Raw genomic sequence first — 22,049 nt, 5'->3', positions numbered from 1 at the left:
TGGGGATAACTGAGACGTGGCTTCAAGTGGACAGGGCCTGGGAAATGATTATTCAAGGCTACACGTGCTTTCGTAAGGACAGACTGACGGGCAGAGGGGGTGGGGTGGCCATGTTGGTAAGGTATGATATTCAGTCCCTTGCGCGGGGGGACCTAGAATCAGGGGATGTAGAATCAGTGTGGATAGAGCTGAGAAATTCTAAGGGTAAAAAGACCCTAATGGGAGTTATCTACAGTCCCCAAACAGTAGTCTGGATGTTGGATGCAAGTTAAATCTGGAGCTGAAATTGGCCTGTCGCAAAGATGTTACTACAGTTGTCATGGGGGATTTTAACATGCAGGTAGACTGGGAGAATCAGGATGGTATTGGACCTCAAGAAAGAGACTTTGTGGAGTGCCTCCGAGATGGATTCTTAAAACAGCTGGTGCTGGAGCCTACCTGGGAGAAGGCAATGCTGGATCTGGTATTGTGCAACAAACCAGAATTGATCAGGGACCTCTAAGTGAAGGAGCCATTGGGAAGTAGTGACCATAGTTGGTAGTGATACTATGGGTCTGAATGGGATGTCTGGTTTGTGCACTTTAGGTAGTCCATAGAATCTGGGGGTGTTGTTGCTTTCAGGTTTCATTCTTTGTAGGTCAGGTCTGGTTATCTGTCCGTTTTTTTGTCGGTTCCTCAGTGTGTTGTTTATCCTATTGGTGAGCTGTGGGGTGGGGTCAAACTCCCTCTTTTGGTAGGTGTTGGTATCTGCAAGTAGTTGTTGTGCTTTTTGGATGTACTCTGCTTTGTCCAGGATGACCGTCATTCTGCCTTTGTCTGCTGGTAGTATGATTATCGTTTCTTAGTGATTTTAGTGCTTCCCTCTCCTTGGTGTTGAGGTTATGTGTTTGTCTTTTCCTTGTTATCAGGGGTACGATACTTTGTCTCACTGTTTGTTGTGTCTCTTCTGTCAGTCCAGTGTTCTTGAGTGTGCATTCTAGTGCTGCTAGGAAGTCTGCTGTCTAGGCGTCCCTGTGGTTGTAGTTGACCAGCTATCCCTAGTAGCCACACACGCAGACGACAAGCAACATGAATTTGACTGGGACAACACTACCATTATAGGGCAAGCCAAACAAAGAACAGCCAGGGAATTCCTAGAAGCATGGCACTCATCCACAAACTCCATCAACAAACACATAGACCTGGACCCAAAATACCGGCCACTACAGCGGACAGCTGAAACTGACAACCGGAAGCGGCAGGGACAGGCCACTATAAATGCCAGAGGAAACACCACAGAAGCGCTTCACAGGAGGCTCCCAAGCACTGAGGATGTCACCTAGACAGGGGACGAAACGTTTGCAACAAAAACTTCCAGCTCGGCGAACAGAACCACAGCATGTTGGAATAATGATAGAATTTTCCTTCCCACTGTAGTATTACCACTTTATTTCTGCAATATACATCAAGCTTGCATATCTCAGAGCTCTTTATTGAGGCATGACACAGACCTCATTGCAAAGCATCCATGTTGCACATGGTCAGGGGATAATAAAGCCATGATAGAGCTATGATTTGGAGATGCCGGTGTTGGACTGGGGTGTAATTTCTATGTTACGATCGAGCCATCCACAATCACCTGATGAAGAAGCGTCACTCCGAAAGCTAGTGTGTTTCCAATTAAACCTGTTGGACTATAACCTGGTGTTGTGTGATTTTTAACATGATAGAGCTATGCATTAACAAGCACAAGAAGCCAGAAAAAACTTAACAAAAACCTTATTTTAAGATAAGCTGGGTTTAGGCTTTTCATTGCGTAACTTTGACTCTCTTCCCCTTTCTGATGCTGAAAGGTGCTTAGAATAGGACAGTTTTATTCCTTTACACTCCTGCCTCAATGAATTTTGGGTATGATATGATGTTGAACTTTACTTCTGTTGTTTCACCTCTGGCCCACTTCCATAGACAGGAATCCTCATCTGTTCTACAGATCCCTTCACTCATCTCCAATACCATCCAACCTGGACCCTTCATTCTGTCCTTTTATGAACATTTCATCACTTCATAGAAAACTGTTGCGTGACATCAGCTGTTTTAATTCTTCTGCTCCTGCATCCACTTCAACCTGTCTCCTTCTGACCTTGCTACATTTTATTCTTTCAGATTTAAATGTAACTGCTGTTAAGGTGATGCTGTTACCATCTCATATGCCAACTTCTACCTTGCAAAAGTTGAGCGCCAACTCTCAGAAACTTCCTCTTATCTTCCCCAGGACCATGACCCCCACCACTGAACATCAAGTAACTATTGTTACTGATCTCATCTCCTCTGGAGATCTACCCACCCCAGTTTCCTACCCATTAGTCCCGCAAATGCATACTGTCCATTTGTATGTGATTCCCAAAACCCACAATTAGGACTGCTCTGGTAGATGCTTGCCCCAGCCTGTTCCTTCCGTTCTGAACAAATCTTCCTATCTTGGCATTATTTATTCCCTTCTATCTACAATTTCCAGTTTTATGGAACTAGCTGCCTTCTCTTCATCACAGATGTGCATTCCTCTACATGTCCAGAACCAATGGAGGTGGTCTGAAGGCTCTCCGTTTCTTCCTTGAAAGGAAGCCGGAATAGTCTCCATCCATCACCAAGTGACTTTACGTGGCTGATTTTTCCATTAACTTATCTCACGCTGTCCAAGTCAAAGGTGTGGTTATAGGTATCCACAAGAGTCCATGTTCTGCCTTTCTCTCTTTGAAGTGTAAGTGTGTTCCGGTCCAATTGAAGCCCTCACAATAACTCCTTCACCAGTACATCAATATGTCATTAGCACTACTTCCTGTTCTCACCTGAAATTTGAAAAGATCACCAAGTTTCTTTTCAATTTCCATCCTCTCGCACTTTCACCTAATCCACCTCTGACTCTTCCCTTCCTTGTCTTCACGGTTTGCATATCGGAGGACAGGTTGCCCACTAATATCCACTTCAAATCCACCAACTCACACAGTTACCTTCGCTACATTCCTCAAACTCTGCTTCTTCTAAGAATTCCATTCTATTCTCCCAGTTTCCCTGTTGCCAATGCACCTGTTCCGATGACATCAGCTTCCACTGAGGTGCCACTGATATGTTCTCCTTTTTCTTAAGCGGAGAAATCCCCCTCACTGGAGTTGACAGGACCCCTAGCTGTGTCTGAACCAGTTCCTGCACCTCTATCTTCAACATTTCCCCTCCCTCCCAGAAGAATAATATGGTACTCCCTGTCCTCACTTTTCATCCCACTAGATCTGTATTCAAAGAATCATCCTGTGCTATTTCTATCACCTCCAGCACGACGTTGCCACCAAACATATTTTTCCCCTTTCCTATCAGCAATTCACAGGGAATGTTACCTCCACAACACTCTGGACCTAGCACTTCCTCCCGCTCTTGCCACATCACACTCCCATGCAATCATTGAAGGTGTAATACTTCCTCATTTACAACTGACATTGGGCAAGGCTCCAAAAACACCTTTCAGGTAATCAGCACTTTATCTGTGCATCTTTCAATTTACCCTGCTGTATTAACTGCTCAAAATTTGGTTTCCTTTATATTGATGAGACCAAATGCAGACTAATCCAGAACAGATTCACTCTGTCTGTAAGTAAGACTATAACTTTCCAGCTGCTTGCTACTTCTATAAACTACTTTGCTCTCATGCTAACATTTCTGTCCTATGCCTGCTGCAAGCTGGAGGAACAACACCTCAATTTCCACTCAAGACACTTTTAAAGTCTTCAAGACTCCACACCTTGAAAATTAGCTCAAGAATTTCAGAGCATTTCACCTCCATTTTGACTACTACCCCTACCCTCATCCTCTCTCTCTCTCACACACACACACACAAACACAAACAAACAAAACCACTGTTATATTGCTATTTTTTTCCTTGTTGGCTTTGTTAGCAGAAGACGAGATCCACAGTTGCCCTTCTTACATCTATCATTTAGAACAGCTTTATATTTCTATTGTTGACCATCATCTTTTGTTTTGTCTGGACAATTCAAGATCTGTTCTACACCCTCCTTCTACCTCTCTGTCAACAGCATTTCTAAGAGGAATTTCTGGTGAAGGCTCCTTCCGAAAGAAGCTGTACTTCCATTCTATCAGCTTTCATAGTGCAGAACTGTCAGAGGAAGGCCAATCATGTCCTATTTTCACAGCAGTCAGCTGCTGTATTCTGAAATGTAAATGTCCTGTCAGTTGCTGTCAAATAATAAATTTATAAAATCAGTGTGATATTAAGGTGCAAGAGGGTAGGTGCACATGTTAGAATGTAGTGCACCATTAAGGTGCCAGGTAGGTAGAGTACCACTTGGAGAGAGGAGAGGTTACCAAGATAGGATGTCAGATGAATAGGGGGTTGGGTGCCAGCTGAGGTGTGAGAGAATAAGATGCCAGGGTTATAATGCCAGACGATAGGATGCAAGATGGCTAGAATTTAAAGGGAATGGTGACTGGGTGCTAGATGGCAAGGTATGGAGAGCTTAGGAGTGGGTGAGTCAAACTGGGCTCAACCAGGGGCAGGGATGATGGGGGGAGTGATACAGATCCAATACCACCAGGACAACATAGGTGGGAGGTTCTTGTCCAGTGGCAGGGATGCAGTCAGGTTGGGTCAAATCCATAAGGGCATAAATATTCGAGGGAGGTACAGCTAACAATGTGTAAAGTACAGGGTGGCTCAGTGGTTAGCACTGCTGCTTCACAGCGCCAGGGACCCGGCTTCAATTCCCGGCTCGGGCAACTGTCTGTGTGGAGTTTGCACATTCTCCCCGTGTCTGCGTGGGTTTCCTCCAGGTGCTCCGGTTTCCTCCCACAGACCAAAGATGTACAGGTCAGGTGCATTGGCCATACTAAATTGTCCATAGTATTAGGTGGGTTAGTCATGGGTAAATGTAGGGGAATGGTGGGTTGCTCTTCGGAGGGTCGGTGTGGACTTGTTGGGCCGAGGGGCCTGTTTCCACACTGTAGGGAATCTAATCTAAATGTGAGGTCAGTTTAATAGTTGCTCAGGAGTGAAACAATGTTGTTAGTAGTCTAACAATTCTTCAGTAACTATTTTACTTAATTTCATCCGAATCCTTTGAAGTCTCCAACTTAAATGGAGGCTTTGAAGGTTCCAGGTGTACATAGAAACATAGGAATTAGGAGTGGGAGTAGACAATTCAGCCCTGTGAGCCAGCTCCACCATATAACATGATCATGGCTGTTATGATCCTGGTCTCAACACCACTTTCCTGCCAGTTCCCCATAGCCCTTTATCTCATGTTTTACCAGAAACATATCTGTTTCTTTCTTAAATCTGTTGTTAGATTTTGGCTATGCACTCCATAGCAGTGAATTCTACAGATTCACAACCCTTGGAGAGAAATAGTTTCTCCTCATCTCAGTTTTGAACCTACCTTCTCTCACTTTATATCTATGACCTCTTGTTTGACACTGTCCCAACTGGGTAGTACATCTGTTCAATGTTCACCTTATCAATTCCCTTTAGCATTTTATATACTTCAATCAAATCCAGCCCCTTTTATTCCTCTTAACTCTAGCGAGTACAAACCCAAGCTGTTCAACCGTTCCTCGTAAGACAGTCATTTTCACCCCTGGTGAACCTCCTCTGAACAGCGTCCAGTGCCACCACATCCTTCCTCAAGTAAGGAGGCCAAAACTGGACACAATACTCCAGGTGTGGTCTCACAATGCCTTATATAATTGTAACAATACTTCTTTACTTTTATAATCCAGTCCATTTGGCAATAAATGCCAAGATTCCATTTATAGAGGAATTGCCAAGTAGAAAATTCAATTTCTATGGATATTCCTTCAGAGCATGCCTTAATGGGGATTCCACAGGATCCTCATTCAGAACTCATCCATGTTGGAACAATGACTGCCAGTCAACGTACAAACATTTTCCAAAATGTTTAATATTTTTTCTCTCAATTGTGTAGGTTCAGTGCTGAAGGAAAAACTTATTATCTTGCCTTCTTCCCTTCCCCAAACACTGTCCACCGTTTCACAGGCTCAAATTAGGATGGTGATGGAATACTCACTACTTGTTTGGATGAGTGTAGCTACAACATTGGGGGAAGGTCAGCACAATTCATGGCAATGCAGTCCACCTACCACTTTAACCATTCATTCCCCCACTAGCAGCATCTCGAGGCTGCAGTGTGTACTATGCACTAATGCACTGAGGCAATTCAACAGGATCCTTCAAATGACTAGAAGGACAAGGACAAGGACAAGGACAAGGACAATGTTGCTTGGAATCAGCATGGTCTCCATGTGTTCCTCCAAATTCATACATAGTCCTAAATGAAGAATACAGAATCTTAAACATTTGAGAGGGATATTAGTAGTATGACTTAAATTATTTAGGACCAATGAGAAAACTGACAAATTGTTAAGGCTAATGTGTGCAAAAAATATTAACATCTTATTTGAAAGCAATGCTGTCACATAGTAACCAGAGTAATTCTGTGTTTGCTACTGCTATTAGTCTACAATTAAATGGCAATTTTGTTATGCTTGAAACTTGCAGATTAACAATTCAATTTACGTTTTTAAGCATTAGGATCTCTGCTGACAATGCCACATTCAAGACAATTAACAACTGATTTCAATCTAAGACATGAGGTTATACACATCAGCAGGGTGACTCACTTTTTATTCTCTTATTAAAATGTCTTTTTCTTAATGAAACTACGAGACCCTGGGTTGCTCATGTTACAGAGCAAAATAGCATATCCATAAAACAAGAACAGAAAATGAAATCATAAAACAAATATATTTCTTAAGTTATATTTTGTTCGTGCCCAAACATTTCATTCCCCACAGTATTCACTATTTGTTGAAGGCCTCAAGACTTACAAGAGATGGAGGTCATAATCATGCGATTCAAGAAAGATCAGAGGTTATTATGTGGAAATTTCCTTCCTAGTTTCAAGATGTAGAATTAGATTTATTAATTAACTCAAAAGATGGCTTATTTGCTTCATTGAGTTTATGTTGCCTTACTTTTGAATTTTATTTCTGCAGTTCATATTCCACCTGCACCTTGCACACAGAAATCAAAAGGACAATCTAATCCTCCTACAATAGTGCCACACCTTAGTTAAACAATATGTAACATACAGATAACCTGAACTCCGTCATTAAACAAAAGCTAAAATAGTTTTGTGCCTAAGTTCATACGGTACAATTCAAATATGATAAACTTCCACACTATACACATTCTACAGTCAAGCAATATCTCATATAAAATGTTTTCACTTGCAAATAAAGTTATTAACTTCATCTTATGGGACACAGTTAAACATCGAGTGAGGCCTACATTTTGATATCCCAAAATCTCCTTTCAAAAATAAACCTAGCAACACGCATGCCATAACTGGCTGATACAAATCCAGATCACACTGAAATGTAACACCCATAATTACATTGTTTTATTTTGTTAGAGAATAACTCAGTCACAAAATTTCTCAAATACACTAAAGTACTATCAGAAATGCTTCCAGTACTGTATACTATTTGGCTTGTGAAGTTGTAATGCCCCCTAATGGAGGCCACAATAAAAAAAAATCATGTGCGACGTAAAACAGGTTTTCTAGTTCTCTGAAAACTGAAGCACATTATCAATTAGCTTCCAAATCCTAATTGGATGGGAGGTCATATACTATCAAACTACACAAAAATTACATACAAAACGTCTTTTTGAAGATAGCACTGTTCTAGCAATTTAGTTAGGTAAATTTAACGAGACATTTGAAAAAAAAGGTACTGATCAGCAGATAATTAATAGCATACAATGGAATACTAAGGATGGTTTCACATTTTGTTTCCAAGAGAATACTTAAGTTTTTTAAGCGAAGTATTCAAGTTTTGGGGAGTGAATTTACCTTTTTGCCAAGGGGTGTGTTTCTGGGATGTTACTATATTGGAACACTTAATTAGTATTAGTTACTGTATCTATTAGAGTCATAGAGATGTACATCATGGAAACAGACCCTTCGGTCCAACCCATCCATGCCGACCAGATATCCCAACCCAATCTAGTCCCACCTGCCAGCACCCGGCCCATATCCCTCTAAACCCTTCCTATTCATATATCCATCCAAATGCCTCTTAAATGTTGCAATTGTACCAGCCTCCACCACATCCTCTGGCAGCTCATTCCATACATGTAACACCCTCTGCGTGAAAAAGTTGCCCCTTAGGTCTCTTTTATATTTTTCTCCTCTTAACCTAAACCTATGCCCTCTAGTTCTGGACTCCCTGACCCCAGGGAAAATACTTTGTCTATTTATCCTATCCATGCCCGCAACATGACCTCCCAACTCCTGCACTCAATACTCTGACCAATAAAAGAAAGCATACCAAACGCCTTCTTCACTATCCTATCTACCTGCGACTCCACTTTCAAGGAGCTATGAACCAGCACTCCAAGGTCTCTTTGTTCAACAACACTCCTGAGGACCTTACCATTAAGTGTATAAGTCCTACTAAGATTTGCTTTCCCAAAATGCAGCATTTCACATTTATTTGAATTAAACTCCATCTGCCACTTCTCAGCCCATTGGCCCATCTGGTCAAGATCCTGTTGTAATCTGAGATAACCCTCTTCGCTGTCCACTACACCTCCAATTTTGGTATAATCTGCAAACTTACTAACTGTACCTCTTATGCTCGCATCCAAATCATTGAGATAAATGACAAAAAGTAGAGGGCCCAGCATCGATTCTTGTGGCACTCCACTGGTCACAGGCCTCCAGTCTGAAAAACAACCCTCCACCACCACCCTCTGTCTTCTACCTTTCAGCCAGTTCTGTATCCAAATGGCTAGTTCTCCCGGTATTCCATGAGATCTAACCTTGCTAATCAGTCTCCCATGGGGAACCTTGTCGAAAGCCTTACTGAAATCCAGATAGATCACATCTACCACTCTGCCCTCATCAATCTTCTTTGTTACTTCTTCAAAAAACTCAATTAAGTTTGTGAGACATGATTTCCCATGCACAAAGCCACGGTGACTATCCTGAATCAGTCCTTGCCTTTCCAAATACATGTACATCTTGTCCCTCAGGATTCCCTCCAACAACTTGCCCACCACTGAGGTCAGGCTCACTGGTCTATAGTTCCCTGGCTTGTCTTTACCGCCCTTCTTAAACAGTGGCACCACGTTTGCCAACCTCCAATCTTCCGGCACCTCACCGGTGACTTTCGATGATACAAATATCTCAGCAAGAGGCCCAGCAATCACTTCTCTAGGTTCCCAGAGTTCTCGGGTACACCTGATCAGGTCCTGGGGATTTATCCACTTTTAACCATTTCAAGACATCCAGCACTTCCTCCTCTGTAATATGGACATTTTGCAAGATGTCACCATCTATTTCCCTACAGTCTATATCTTCCATATCCTTTTCCACAGTAAATACAGATGCAAAATATTCATTTAGTATCTCCCCCATTTTTTATGGCTCCACACAAAGGCTGCCTTGCTGATCTTTGAGGGGCTCTACTCTCTCCCTAGTTACCCTTTTGTCCTTAATAGATTTGGAAAAACCCTTTAGATTCTCCTTAATTCTATTTGCCAAAGCTATCTCATGTCCCAGTTTTGCCCTCCTGATTTCCCTCTGAAGTATACTCCTACTTTCTTTATACTCTTCTAAGGATTCACTCGATCTATCCTGTCTGTACCTGACATATGCTTCCTTCTTTTTCTTAATCAAACCCTCAATTTCTTTAGTCATCCAGCATTCCCTCTACCTACCAGCCTTCCCTTTCACCCTGACAGGAATATACTTTCTCTGGATTCTTGTTATCTCATTTCTGAAGGCCTCCCATTTTCCAGTCGCCCTATTTACCTGCGAATATCTGCCTCCAATCAGCTTTCAAAAGTTCTTGCCTAATACCATCAAAATTGGCCTTTCTCCAATTTAGATCTTCAACTTTTAGATATGGTCTATCCTTTTTCATCACTATTTTAAAACGAATAGAATTATGGTCGCTGGCCCCAAAGTGCTCCCCCACTGACACCTCAGTCACCTGCCCTGCCTTATTTCCCAAGAGCAGGTCAAGTCTTGCACCTTTTCTAGTAGGTACATCCACATACTGAATCAGGAAATTGTCTTGTACACACTTAAGAAATTCCTCCCCATTTAAACCTCTAACAAAATGGCAGTCCCAGTCGATGTTTGGAAAGTTAAAATCCCCTACCATAACTACCCTATTATTCTTACAGATAGCTGAGATCTCCTTACAAGTTTGTTTCTCAATTTCCCTCTGACTATTGGGGGGTCGAAAATACAATCCCAACAAGGTAATCATCCCTTTCTTATTTCTCCGTTCCACCCAAATAACTTCCCTGGATGTATTTCTGGGAATATCCTCCCTCAGCACAGCTGTAATGCTATCCCTTATCAAAAATGCCATGCCCCCCCTCCTCTCTTGCCTCCCTTTCTATCCTTCCTGTAGCATTTGTATCCTGGAACATTAAGATGCCAGTCATGCCCATCCCTGAGCCATGTTTCTGTAATTGCTATGATATCCCAGTCTCATGTTCCTAACCATGCCCTGAGTTCATCTGCCTTCCCTGTTAGGCTACAGGTCACTTCTACCCCAAAAGAGATTCCAATGATCCAAAAATGTGAATCCTTCTCCCATACACCAGCTCCTCAACCATGCATTCATCTGCTCTATCTTCCTATTCCTGCCCTCACTAGCTCGTAGAACTGGGAGTCATCCAGATATTACTACCCTTGAGGACCTCCATTTTAAATTTCTGCCTAACTCTCTGTAATCTCCCTTCAGAATCTCAACCTTTTCCCTTCCAATGTCATTGGTTCCAGAAGTTAAATTATTCTAAATTCCTCTTTCTTCTGTTTGTATTTTAACTATAGTGTTTAAATAAATTGTGTTTTGCTTAATGTTGAATGGTTTGACCAGTTGCATTGCATCTGGAACACAGCACTGCACACCTACCTTTAAAATAAGAAAAAGCTAGGGTCTAGACTACCTCTGAAAATATATTAAGGGGTCTGGTCTGGTCCATAATACAACTGAATAAGTTATTAAAAAGAGCATTTCTGAAAATTATGTTTGTGTTCCTTGGGAAATTTAAGTGGCCCAAGAACCATTCTCTGTAATCTGTACAGTTTACTACAGAAAATTATTGTCACCCATCTGTGAAACCATCATAGTAGGCCAACACTGAGATTTCCACCTTGACAGAAAACTTGTGCAAAATTAAAACTACATACTTTCGACAAAAAGTAATCCCCCAGTTTTATTACTTCTCTGTTAAAGGAGGATGCAATACCAGTAAAATAACAGTTGCGATTAAGTGAATAAGTAGCACCTTATTATAATAGTTTTGCATTACAAATGGCAAGAGAAAACAGGTGCACATGTGGAATAATACACATGGAAGGTAATTGTTCAGATGGATACATCCAGGCTAGATAAACAGCATCATTTCAATTGTCAGATTACATTCAAAATGTTTGGAATGTCGGTCAGTAAAATGGTATTTTTATATAATTTTATAGTTAATTAAGTTACCTCTTTGTATATTTGAACTATCAAAACCCATGGTGACTAACTGGACTGATACCAGTCAATTCAGACCTATTTCTTAATGTTTACTCTCTTCTAGATAACAATATTTTTGAGCATGGTTAATCACAGAGACACTTCTGGAACAAGATTGAAAGTAAATGTTAAAGCATGAAAAATGGGCAACTTTTATGCTGTACGTTTAGCACTGCCATTTTTAAAAACAGCTTTTCATTGTTTCAGTTTTTTTATCCCAGCCAACTAAGTAACAATACTAAATAAAAACAGAAAGAACTCCAGATGCTGGAAGTCAGAATCAAAACCAGAAATTACTGGAAAACCTTAGCTGGTTGAGCAAAATCTGTGGAGAGACATCAGAGTTAATGCTCTGGGTCCAGTGACTTTTCCTCAGAACTTACAATGCTTATACTGGTACAAAATCCTTTATCCAAAATCCGATATTTTTGTGGAGTGTGGAGCGTCATTTTGGCATGTGAACAGGTGACCCAAATCCACACCCACTTGAACAGCATCACTCAAATGTGACATGGCAGTGTGGCCCAGCACTGGCAGGCGTCAATTGTGTCTCAGCGCTCGTACTATTGACACGTGTGTCTGCTGCTAGGTAATTCTTTTTATTTCACTGTGAAAATGTCATTTATTTCAAAATCCGAAAAATTCCAAATTCCAAAAAACAACTGGCCCCAAGATATCGGATAAAGGATTGTGTACCCGTACTTTGAAATGCTTTCACCAGACAGTTGGAGATGAGGGACTGTCACGTAATACATTAAAGCTAGTTGAAACAAACAACAGATATAGATTTCAAATATACAAACTTTGAAATTTATTCTGATCAATAGCATTTTAATTCAGTAACAAGAAACTCAAGAAGCTTTTATTAGCATATTTCAAATGGTTGCATTATTACTTCCAGAACAAAAATGCCAATAATTCTGCTCACAAACCTGTGATTCAATATCAGAACAAAAAAACTTTACCGCAGCTGTCAAAAGATGATTCTTCCGTTTGTAATTGGCTTTGTACAGGTTCCCAAAGACATTATTGCAATGCAAAAGAAATTCAACTTACCATTAATGATTCAGACTGCTGAATTACATAATTTCTGTTGCCCCCATTATGGCTACTTGATGTATCTGAATCAATACAGTTGGGATCAACCAAGCACTCTATTTCGTCAGAAGTTGCATCCTTGTCACTCAAACTGTCCCAGTCAATAGCAGGTATATCTTCTGTAAAAACAGAACAAGCTAATTTTGAATTCAGCCCACACCAAAATGAACATTTAAAGACTTAGAGGAAACTTTAAGATCTGTGAATCCTGTTTCAAAATTGAGACCTTGGTTAGGATTAGAATTCAGCTGGAGGGTACAGCTTTAGGAGTGTTAATTCTTAATAGTTTTGTAATAGATTTTTACCAGTTCGCACAACAATATCATTGAATGTATGGTTATCATAACTATCTGCCTAGTACTCAGCTTCAAGACACCTGCTGTGAGCTGGGGAGTGTCTAGTCTCATTGTCCACGTAGGCACCGATGATATAGGGAGGACAAAGAAAACAATTATGCAGTCAGGACTAAGCTCAGTGCCAAATGAAGCAGACCCTCAAAAGGCCATAATTGTTGGATTGTGATCTGAGCCACTTATAAATTGACATAGGGCAAATCAGGTTAGAGATGAAAGCAAAGCCATAAGACTGGCGTGGAAGAACTGGATTCTCATTGATAGCAGGGCTGAGGCAAGTGTGACGTGTACCAATGCAACAATCTTCATATCAACGACCTTGGAGCTGGCGATTTTGCAAACCATACAATTATGGAAGTAGAGAGAATTTAAAAATAAATAATGGGGCAAGGGATTAAATTTTGGAAGATTTTGATTTGATTTATTATTGTCACATGTAGTGATATGCAGTGAAAGGTACTCTTTTGCGTGCTAACCTGATAAATCATACCTTACATAAGATGCATCTTAGTGAAGAAAAGACAAAAGAGAATGGTATTAATACATGAAATGATAAACAGACAATGAAGGGAAGAATATTGAGGGCAAATTTAGGGCTAAACTTCAGTAAGACTATAGGATACAAAAATAATGAAACCTTGTATCTGGAAGCACATAGAATTGGAAACAAAATAAATGAACTGAGTGTGCAAACAGAAATGAATAAATATGATCTGGTATCCAATACAAAATCAGAGTTACAAGGTTATATGGACTGAAACCGTAACACCATAAGATATAGGAGCAGAATTATGCTATCATGGCTAATATGTTTCTCAACATTATTCTCTTTTTTTCGTACAATCCCTCATCCACTTACCAATAAAGAACCAGTCTACCTCTGTCTTAAATACACTCAATGACTTGCGTTATAGACCAGACCAGACCGCCTCAAAATATTTTAAGGTAGCCTAGACTCTAACTTTTTCATATTTTTAAAAATAAATGTGAAGTGCCTGTTCCAGATGCAATGCGACTAGTCAAGCAACTTGATGTTAAGCAAAACACAATTTATTTAAACACTGTAGTTAAAATACTACCAAAGAAAGATGAATCTAGAATAATTTAACTCTACTGGAAAACTTAAAAGAATAATAGATACAGTAACTATTACTAATTAACTGTTCCAATATAATATCCCATAAATACACTCCATAGCAAAAAGGAAAATTCAGACACAGATTCGCACATGCAGTTCTCCTATCCTGGAGAAAGAACATCAAGAGAAAATTAAAGGTACTTTCTTCGACTAGCATATTACAGGAGCCAGGCAAAGTTAGCTCTTAGAATTGAGTAACGGCTCAGCATTAGTTGATGACTTCATAACAAAAGCAGTCCTATTTACCAGTCACAAAGGAGATATTCACTGAAGTTTCCAACTCTGTTGAGAACCCAATAGCTTCTGCTGAAAGCTAAACCTAAAAACCGAGAAATCCTGATCTGAGAGAGATGGCCACACCCATTCAGGCTGTTTAAAAATAAACCAAGGTCTCCCAAGCTGTTTACTCTAGGGGTACTGGTACTCTGCTCAATGCCTCTGCCTTACAACCTCTCTCCAAAAAAAAGACAAAAATAACTTCTTAAAGTCACAGCATCATTACAGTTGGCCTTCATATCCCTCTGCGGCAAGGAGCTCCACAGATTAACCACGCTCTGGCTGAAGATATTCCTCCTAATCTCAGCTCTAAAGGGCTATCTCTTCACTCTGAGGCTGTGCCCTCAAGTCCTAGTCTCTTCGCCTAGTAGAAACGGTTTCTCCACATCCACTCTCTCAGTATTTTATAAGTTTCGATCAGATTCTCCCTCAGCTTTCCCCCTCTTATAAGTACAGACTCAGAGACCTCAATTGCTCCTCATATGACAAGTCCTTCATCCTTGGATCATTTACTTAAACCTCCTCTGGACTCCCTCGAACCCCAGCATAGCTTTCCTCAGATATAGGGTGCAAAACTGCTCACAATGCAGTGTGACCAGAGCCTTATACAGCCTCAATGGTCTTCTTGAAATGAAGGTTAACATTACATTTGTATTCCTAATTGACAAATGAACTTCCATGTTAACCTTATTAACCTTAAGAGAATCTTGAATTAGGAGTCCCAAGTCCCTTTGTGCTTCCATATTTCTGAAGTTTTTCCTCAGTTAGAAAGTAGTCAATGCCTCTATTATACCTATCAAAGTGCATAACCTCATGTTTTCCTACATTGTATTCCATCTGCTACTTCTTTGCCAACTCTCCTGGCCTGTCCAAGTCCTTCTGCAGACTCCCCATTTCCACAACCCTACCTGAGCCTCCACCTACATACCTGAACACTTAATGGTATAGAACCTGTAGGAAAGACAGGAAGCAAGGAAAGATGGAAGAATGGCTCTAATGATGACATTAGCACAACAGAAAGGATGACCTTAATTTAGGAAATCAGGATGTGGTAATAGTTTGGGGTAGAGATGAGAAATGACAAAGGTAGGAAATCACTTATAAAAGTGGTGTAGAGGTCCCATAATAGCAACAACACATAGATTGGAACAAAAAAGAATTATTAATTGGAGCTTGTTACAAAGGCAAGGAAATGATCATGATATATCTTAATCTACATGGAGACTTGAAAAGTCAGATAAGCAAACTTATCCAAGATAAGAAGATTCATGGTAACTTCTTAAAATAGCATCTTACAAGAGCCAACTGGAGAGCAGTCAAAACAAGATCTTAGAATTGTGCAACGGCTCAGCATTAATGACTTCATAACAAAATCAGTTCTGTTTTGTTCATCTGGGCTGATGAACCCAGTCAGAATATAATGATTGAACTTTATAATCATTCTTCAGAAGAGACGCAAGTGTTTAAGACTAGTATTTCCTATTAAACAAGGACAATAATGAGGACATGACAGCACAGTTGCCAAAGTGAACTGGCAAGTACAGGTTAAGGGATAGCTCATAGAAATGTGGTGACAGGAATTTAAGGGGATATTCCAGAATAAATAGAATATAGATACATTCCAAAGAATAAGTAAAATCCTAAAGGACAGAGCCTTAATGATTAATTAGAAAGTTTAAAGAGAGTATCAACCTTAAAAGAAAAATCCCATAATTGTGCAACAGCAAATGGTAAGTCAGATGATTAGATGAAATATTAAAAACTAATAAAATTAAAGTATAAGAGAAAGCTAAACAGAAACATAAAAATAGATGGAGTTTCTATAAATTGATTTTATAAAAAGTTAAGAAAATGACAATCAGTACTATAATAATGACATAAAATATGGATGAACTGATCAGATATTTTTCATTAGGCCTCACCTCAGACAATAAACTAACAGCTCAGAAGCTGTTAGTTTATAAATCAAGAAATGGAAGCAAAGGAGGAACTGAGGAAAATTACAATCACAGAAGTAGACCTGAATAAATAATACTGGGAGTTATGGGCTGACAAGCTTTGAGAGATATTTGATGCATGACTTTTAATTTTCCCCCAAACTCCCTGAATTTGGGGTAAGTCTTTTTAGATTGGAAGAGAAAAATTGCAATTCCTTTATTGAAAAGGGCACTGAGACAGAAAGTAGGAATTAATAGATCAAATATTTTAACATCTGACATAGGGAAAATGTTAGAAGCATTATTTTAAAAATTATAGCAGTTCAAGAATTTGAGATGGAGTCAACATAGGGAAGGGAAAATCATGTAAAGCCAATCCATTGGAGTTATTTGAGAAAGTAGCCTATGCTGTGGAAATAGTAAATGTACTGTACATAATTTTCCAGAAGTAATAGTTTGAAGGTGTCACATCAAAGTTTATTGTTGAAGCAAAGACTAACAGAGTAGAAGTAAAATATTGGCATAGTCACAGGTTTGGCTCGCTAACAAGCAGAGAACAGACTTAAAGAGGCCTCTTGCAGACTGGCAAGATACAAGTGCCTCACCACAAGGTTCAGTGCCATGATTTTAACTGACTACAATTTGAATAATGCTGAAAAAAACTCTGTCAAAGCATTTTGTCTTGGCACTGATCAGGCCAATTTGCAGTACTAATTTAGAGTAAAACCAATATTTGTACTATATGATACGAGTGCACTGATTGGTTGAAAAACATCTACCAACATAGAAATATTGAAAAAAATTTCAAAATATTACATTTCAGACCTTATTTTCAAAAAAATTATATAAACATCTAAAAGATGTATTTAAGCATAGTTAAATATAGTATATATATATATATACATTTTCTTTTTTAAAAATGGTTGCGTTGTATCACTTAACAGCAATTTTTAAAATTCGAATGAAATTAACAGCTTTAGAATACTGAACAGCCTGGACAGAGAGGACGTTGGTAAGATGTTTCCACTAGCAGGAGAGATGAGAACCCAGGGGCACAGTCTTAGACTACAGGGAAGACCGTTTTGAATGGAGATAAGGAGAAACCTCTTTAGCCAGAGTGGTGAATCTGTGGAATTCATTGCCATAGAAGACTGTGGAGGTCAGGTCATTGAGTATATCTAAAATAGAGGTGGCTAAGTTCTTGACTGCCAAGAGGATCAAAGGGTACGGGGAGAAAGCAGGAAAACAGAGTTGAAAACCCTCTCAGCCATGACTGAATGATGGAGCAGACTCAATGGACCGAATGAGCTAATTTCTGCTCCTACATCTTACGGTGTTATAAATTTTACTGATTAACAATCTGAACTTTGCTTATTTTTTAGTTACATCAGTACAAAACAATCGCTGAACATATCCAAGTGCTGCCATTAGAACAGTGGCACTCAAATTGTTTTGATTGAAGGATTCCCTTTTAAATGGGATTGTTATTGCAGATGCTCAATCTAAATGATAATATTATATCATAATCAATACAAAAGTATTTCAAATGGTGCAGTCACTCTGATAAACAATGTGTGAAATTTTCCCACTTTGACTTCGTTACTTTGACATAGTTACTTTCTTAAAATAATTATGAAAACAGGAAAATTTTTACAAAGCTTATCATTTTTCACTTATCAAGATAAATTGCAAGAAATATCAATGCAAGGGAAAGGGAAAACAACATTCATTCTGTACAAGAGGACTGGCAAGTGGACTCTGGTGCAGACACTGCAATTGAGAAATTCCCAGTTATTGATGCCTAACAGTTAACTTCCAAGCTGTTTAAATTTTAAACTCGGTAGGTTGCCTGACTGGTCAAGGAATAGACTTAAGAAATGAATCACGAATGGCTGTCAACTTCTTGTTGAGTTAAAACAGTTGCAGTGTGTTCTTGTACATATTTTCTGTCTCTCTCTCCTGCTACATGACTGTACTAGGGCACTGAAGAGCCCAGATGATTAATTAACTAGGTGGAGAGAAGAAGTCTGTGAGAAAGTCACTAGGAACCATGTCAGACTAGGTGCCATAAATGTGTCTCAACCAAACGAAGGCAAAGTAGGAAAATTTCACACATTGATAAACAAAGTGGCTGCACCATTTGAAATATTTTCTTGATGGGCTTTCCAGGTTTTTGTGAATCAGAATATCTTAGTTTCTCACAACTTTCATTCCAGTAAACACAACATCATTGCAGAAAATGAAAGCAGGCCAAATAGTACCATTTGACTGTACCCACAATGTGTGTGTGGCAGCTACAGGGTCACAAGTCAAAGCAGTATTCTGCAGCAGAGCAGACAAGAGAAAACCTTGTGTATGAAGTATTCTGGTTGCACTTCTCTCTAGGATGGTGCATTGCGCTCCAGTACCTGGGTCATTGCATCAGTTGTATGACACTATGATCTTTTACTTTAAATTCTGTGTCTTATGATCCTACTCCATACTCCATAGCTACCTGACGAAGCAGCAGTGCTCTGAAAGCTTGTACTTCCAAATAAACCTGCTGGACTATAACTTGGTGTTGTGTGATTTTTAACTTTGTCCACCCCAGTCCAACATCGGCACCTCCACATCGTGTTGAAATGAGACCAATAGGTAATCCATTTTTCATTACATATTTTGGCTCTTAGTTTGTACAACTATGATTGAATCTTTTATATTTTCATAACTTGAATTGCTTTATAGCTACATCAAAATTTGGTTAAAAATTCAATCTTTTACAGAAAACATGAGTGCTGCTCAACACTATTTTCTATATAACTGTTTCCATTGCAACCTTCCAGGTTTGTCCCAAAAGGTGTGGACTATGTAAAATAGGGTCCTTACTGCATACCTGACTATTCAGAAATTTGTCATCGAGTTGACTATGAGTTATTTTCTCCCCAACAGAAAAATTGCTTGCCTTCACTGGACTGGCTGTCTGCTAATGAATTAATCATGCAGATGTATTTATGATATGAGTTCTCTGTACTTTGGCCTTTTAGGACAGATCTTCTTTCCTTCAAACATCTCGAATTATTCATCAGTAACTCTCCACCTGACAAATCACTGTCACTGGAGCTCCATGTGATTTCTGCAATTTCCTCAGAGCTCTGACTGCCAGGATCTGCTGTACCAAACAAAAACAAAAAAAAAGCAGATTTCACAATCTTGTTATACTCATTGTACAATAAAAACATACAAGCAGTTTATTTAAATATTTAGTTTTCAGGTTACAAATAACATTACATTTAAATTCAACAAATAAAAACATACTTGCATGCATGTAGCACCTATTAGATCCTATTTTCATATCTCATTGTTCTGAACCAATAAACTGCTTTTGAACTGTAATCATGGTGCTACGTAAGCTAACATAGTAGCTGTATTATGCACAACCAAGATAAATGACAAGGTAAATCTGTTTTGATGGTGGTGATTAATTAAAGGAACTATCCTCCTCCTCTGTGAATGGTTTCAATGGATCTCATGCTTCTTTAAATACCTAAGTGGGAATTTCAGTGAACATCCAACCCAAAGAAAGCACTTCCAAAAATTTATTTAATGTTATGACAGCAGTCTAGATTACGTGCTCAAATCTAGCACAGTTTAAGTGATGCCTGCACCCATTACCCTGGAGATAAACAACAAGCTTAGATTAATTTGCTTAAGATGAGCCTTAAGATAAATATATTGTGGTAAAACTGAAAAAGTGCAGAATAGAAGATTTAAGCTTTGGGACAATGGTACCCATATTGAAACAGCTTGCCCCAGAAAATAAACTCTCACCTAAATGAACTTGTACCAATTGCAGCAAGAACTAAAGATTGAATTGAACTAGTGAGCTCAGGAAGGGCAAGCTCAAGATGCTTACCTCAGAACATACATGCAGAGAGGCAAGCAACATAAGATATACAGGGTAATGAAAGAAAAAAACAGTTTAAATGACTAAAACAAGATTAACTTTTCTAACTTTCCTTTTATTTTAATTAGTACCTTTAACATGGAAAGTGTCAGGAAGTACTTCACACAAAGGTTTTCACTCACAATTTGAATCCATTAGAAGGAATTAGGGCAGATGACTAAAAACTAGGTCAAAAAGATAATCTCAAAAGGAAGAAAGAAAGTCGCACAGAGTTAGTCAGGGAATTCAATATTTTGGGTCTTGGGTAGCGAAAGATATTAATAGTGGAGCCTCATGAGGCCAGAATTAAAGCAGCACAGATATCTCAGAAGGTTGTGGCCAGAAGAAAGTTGGACAGGGGCAAGTTAGGGAGGAGTAAGGACATCAAGGGAATTTGAAAATGAGGTGGAAAGTTTTAAAACTGAGACATGGCTTATCCAGAAGCCACTGAGGTAGGAAGCAAAAAGTGATAAGGACATCATACAATTTAGAATATGGCAAGCTGAGATTTGGATGATCGAAAGTCTAACCTCAAGGGGGGTAGAATACAAAGATATACGCAAACATACAATTTGGAGCAGATGCAGTAGGCCATTTGGTCACTCAAGCATACTCCACCATTCAATAAAATCATGGTTGATCTGATTAATCTACAGACCTACTCAGCCCCAATAACCTTTGTCATTTATCAAGAATCTACTTACCTCTGCCTTAAAAGTATTCAAAGACACTGTTTTCATCTTTTAAGAAACTTCTAAATTCCTTAACCAGAAAGAAAAATATTATCTGCATTTCTGCCTGAAATAGGTGATGCTTTATTTTTAAAGTCACCAGTACTTATGGATTCTCCCACAAGATGAAACATCTTTTCCAAATTCACCCCGTCAAGATATTTCTGAATCCTTCATGTTTCAACCAAGAAACACTGGCCAGAAGTGAATTAGAATAGTCAAGGCTAAAAGTCACAAAAGGTATGGATGAGCATTTCAGCAACAGCTGAGCTGCAGCAATAGCAGAGCTACGTGATAATAACATAGGTGCAAGTAAGGAGCCTTAGTAGTGTGGAGGCATGGTTGGAGCCGATCTCTGGAACAAATCTGATATCAAGATTCTAAAAGATTTGGTTTAGTCTCAGGCAGTTGCCAAGAATGGTGACAGATTTGGTGTCTATAGAATGGAAACGAAGATAATGCAAAGCAAAAGGCTTAATAAGACAATATGCAAATTGTGCTTTTGGCTAACATGTGACAGTCTGAGTAGAAAATAACAAGGGCAAGAAATTGAGAGTGAGGATAATAAAATCCCAATAATCAAGCTAATAGAATATTTTGCTGACTTATACAATGTTTAGAATTAAGCCACCCACTATTTAAGAATCTGTTGCACAAAGATCAAATTTTGTAACTTAAGAGCAATTACCAATTTTCATCCATTATTTCATAAGACAGCAAAAATCAAACTGAGCACTGACACTCAAATGAGATGATTATTATCAAATCTGTTTACAAGTTATAGGGAGAGATTGAATAGGCTGGGGTTGTTTTCACTGGAGTGTCGGAGGCTGTGGGGTGACCTTATAGAGGTTTATAAAATCATGAGGGGCATGGATAGGTTAAAAGACAAAGTCTTTTCCCTGGGGTGGGGGAGTCCAGAACTAGAGGGGAAAGATATAAAAGAGACCTAAGGGGCAAGTTTTTCACGCAGAGGGTGGTACG

The 22,049-nt window shown here is 39.2% G+C and overlaps 1 protein-coding gene across 5 annotated transcripts in view; it reads right to left on the bottom strand.

Annotated features, from left to right (window-relative positions):
* spidr (scaffold protein involved in DNA repair) overlaps positions 1-22,049 on the bottom strand; it is a 267,753-nt gene that overhangs the window by 229,558 nt on the left and 16,146 nt on the right. For 4 of the 5 annotated variants that reach the window (XM_043688285.1, XM_043688287.1, XM_043688289.1 and 1 more), the window contains exons 4-5: positions 19,354-19,560; positions 12,667-12,827 (exon numbers count right to left, since the gene is read on the bottom strand). In XM_043688285.1, the coding sequence (XP_043544220.1) occupies positions 12,667-12,827; positions 19,354-19,560 (368 nt within the window). The remainder of the gene's footprint in view (positions 1-12,666; positions 12,828-19,353; positions 19,561-22,049) is intronic. The other variant, XM_043688286.1, reaches the window with a different exon arrangement.

Source organism: Chiloscyllium plagiosum, chromosome 4 (assembly GCF_004010195.1).
Source record: "Chiloscyllium plagiosum isolate BGI_BamShark_2017 chromosome 4, ASM401019v2, whole genome shotgun sequence".
In the NCBI taxonomy this organism is placed as follows: Eukaryota; Metazoa; Chordata; class Chondrichthyes; order Orectolobiformes; family Hemiscylliidae; genus Chiloscyllium; species Chiloscyllium plagiosum.
The sequence above is the reverse complement of the archived record's forward strand: the minus strand, read 5'-3'. Positions and strand labels throughout refer to the sequence as shown.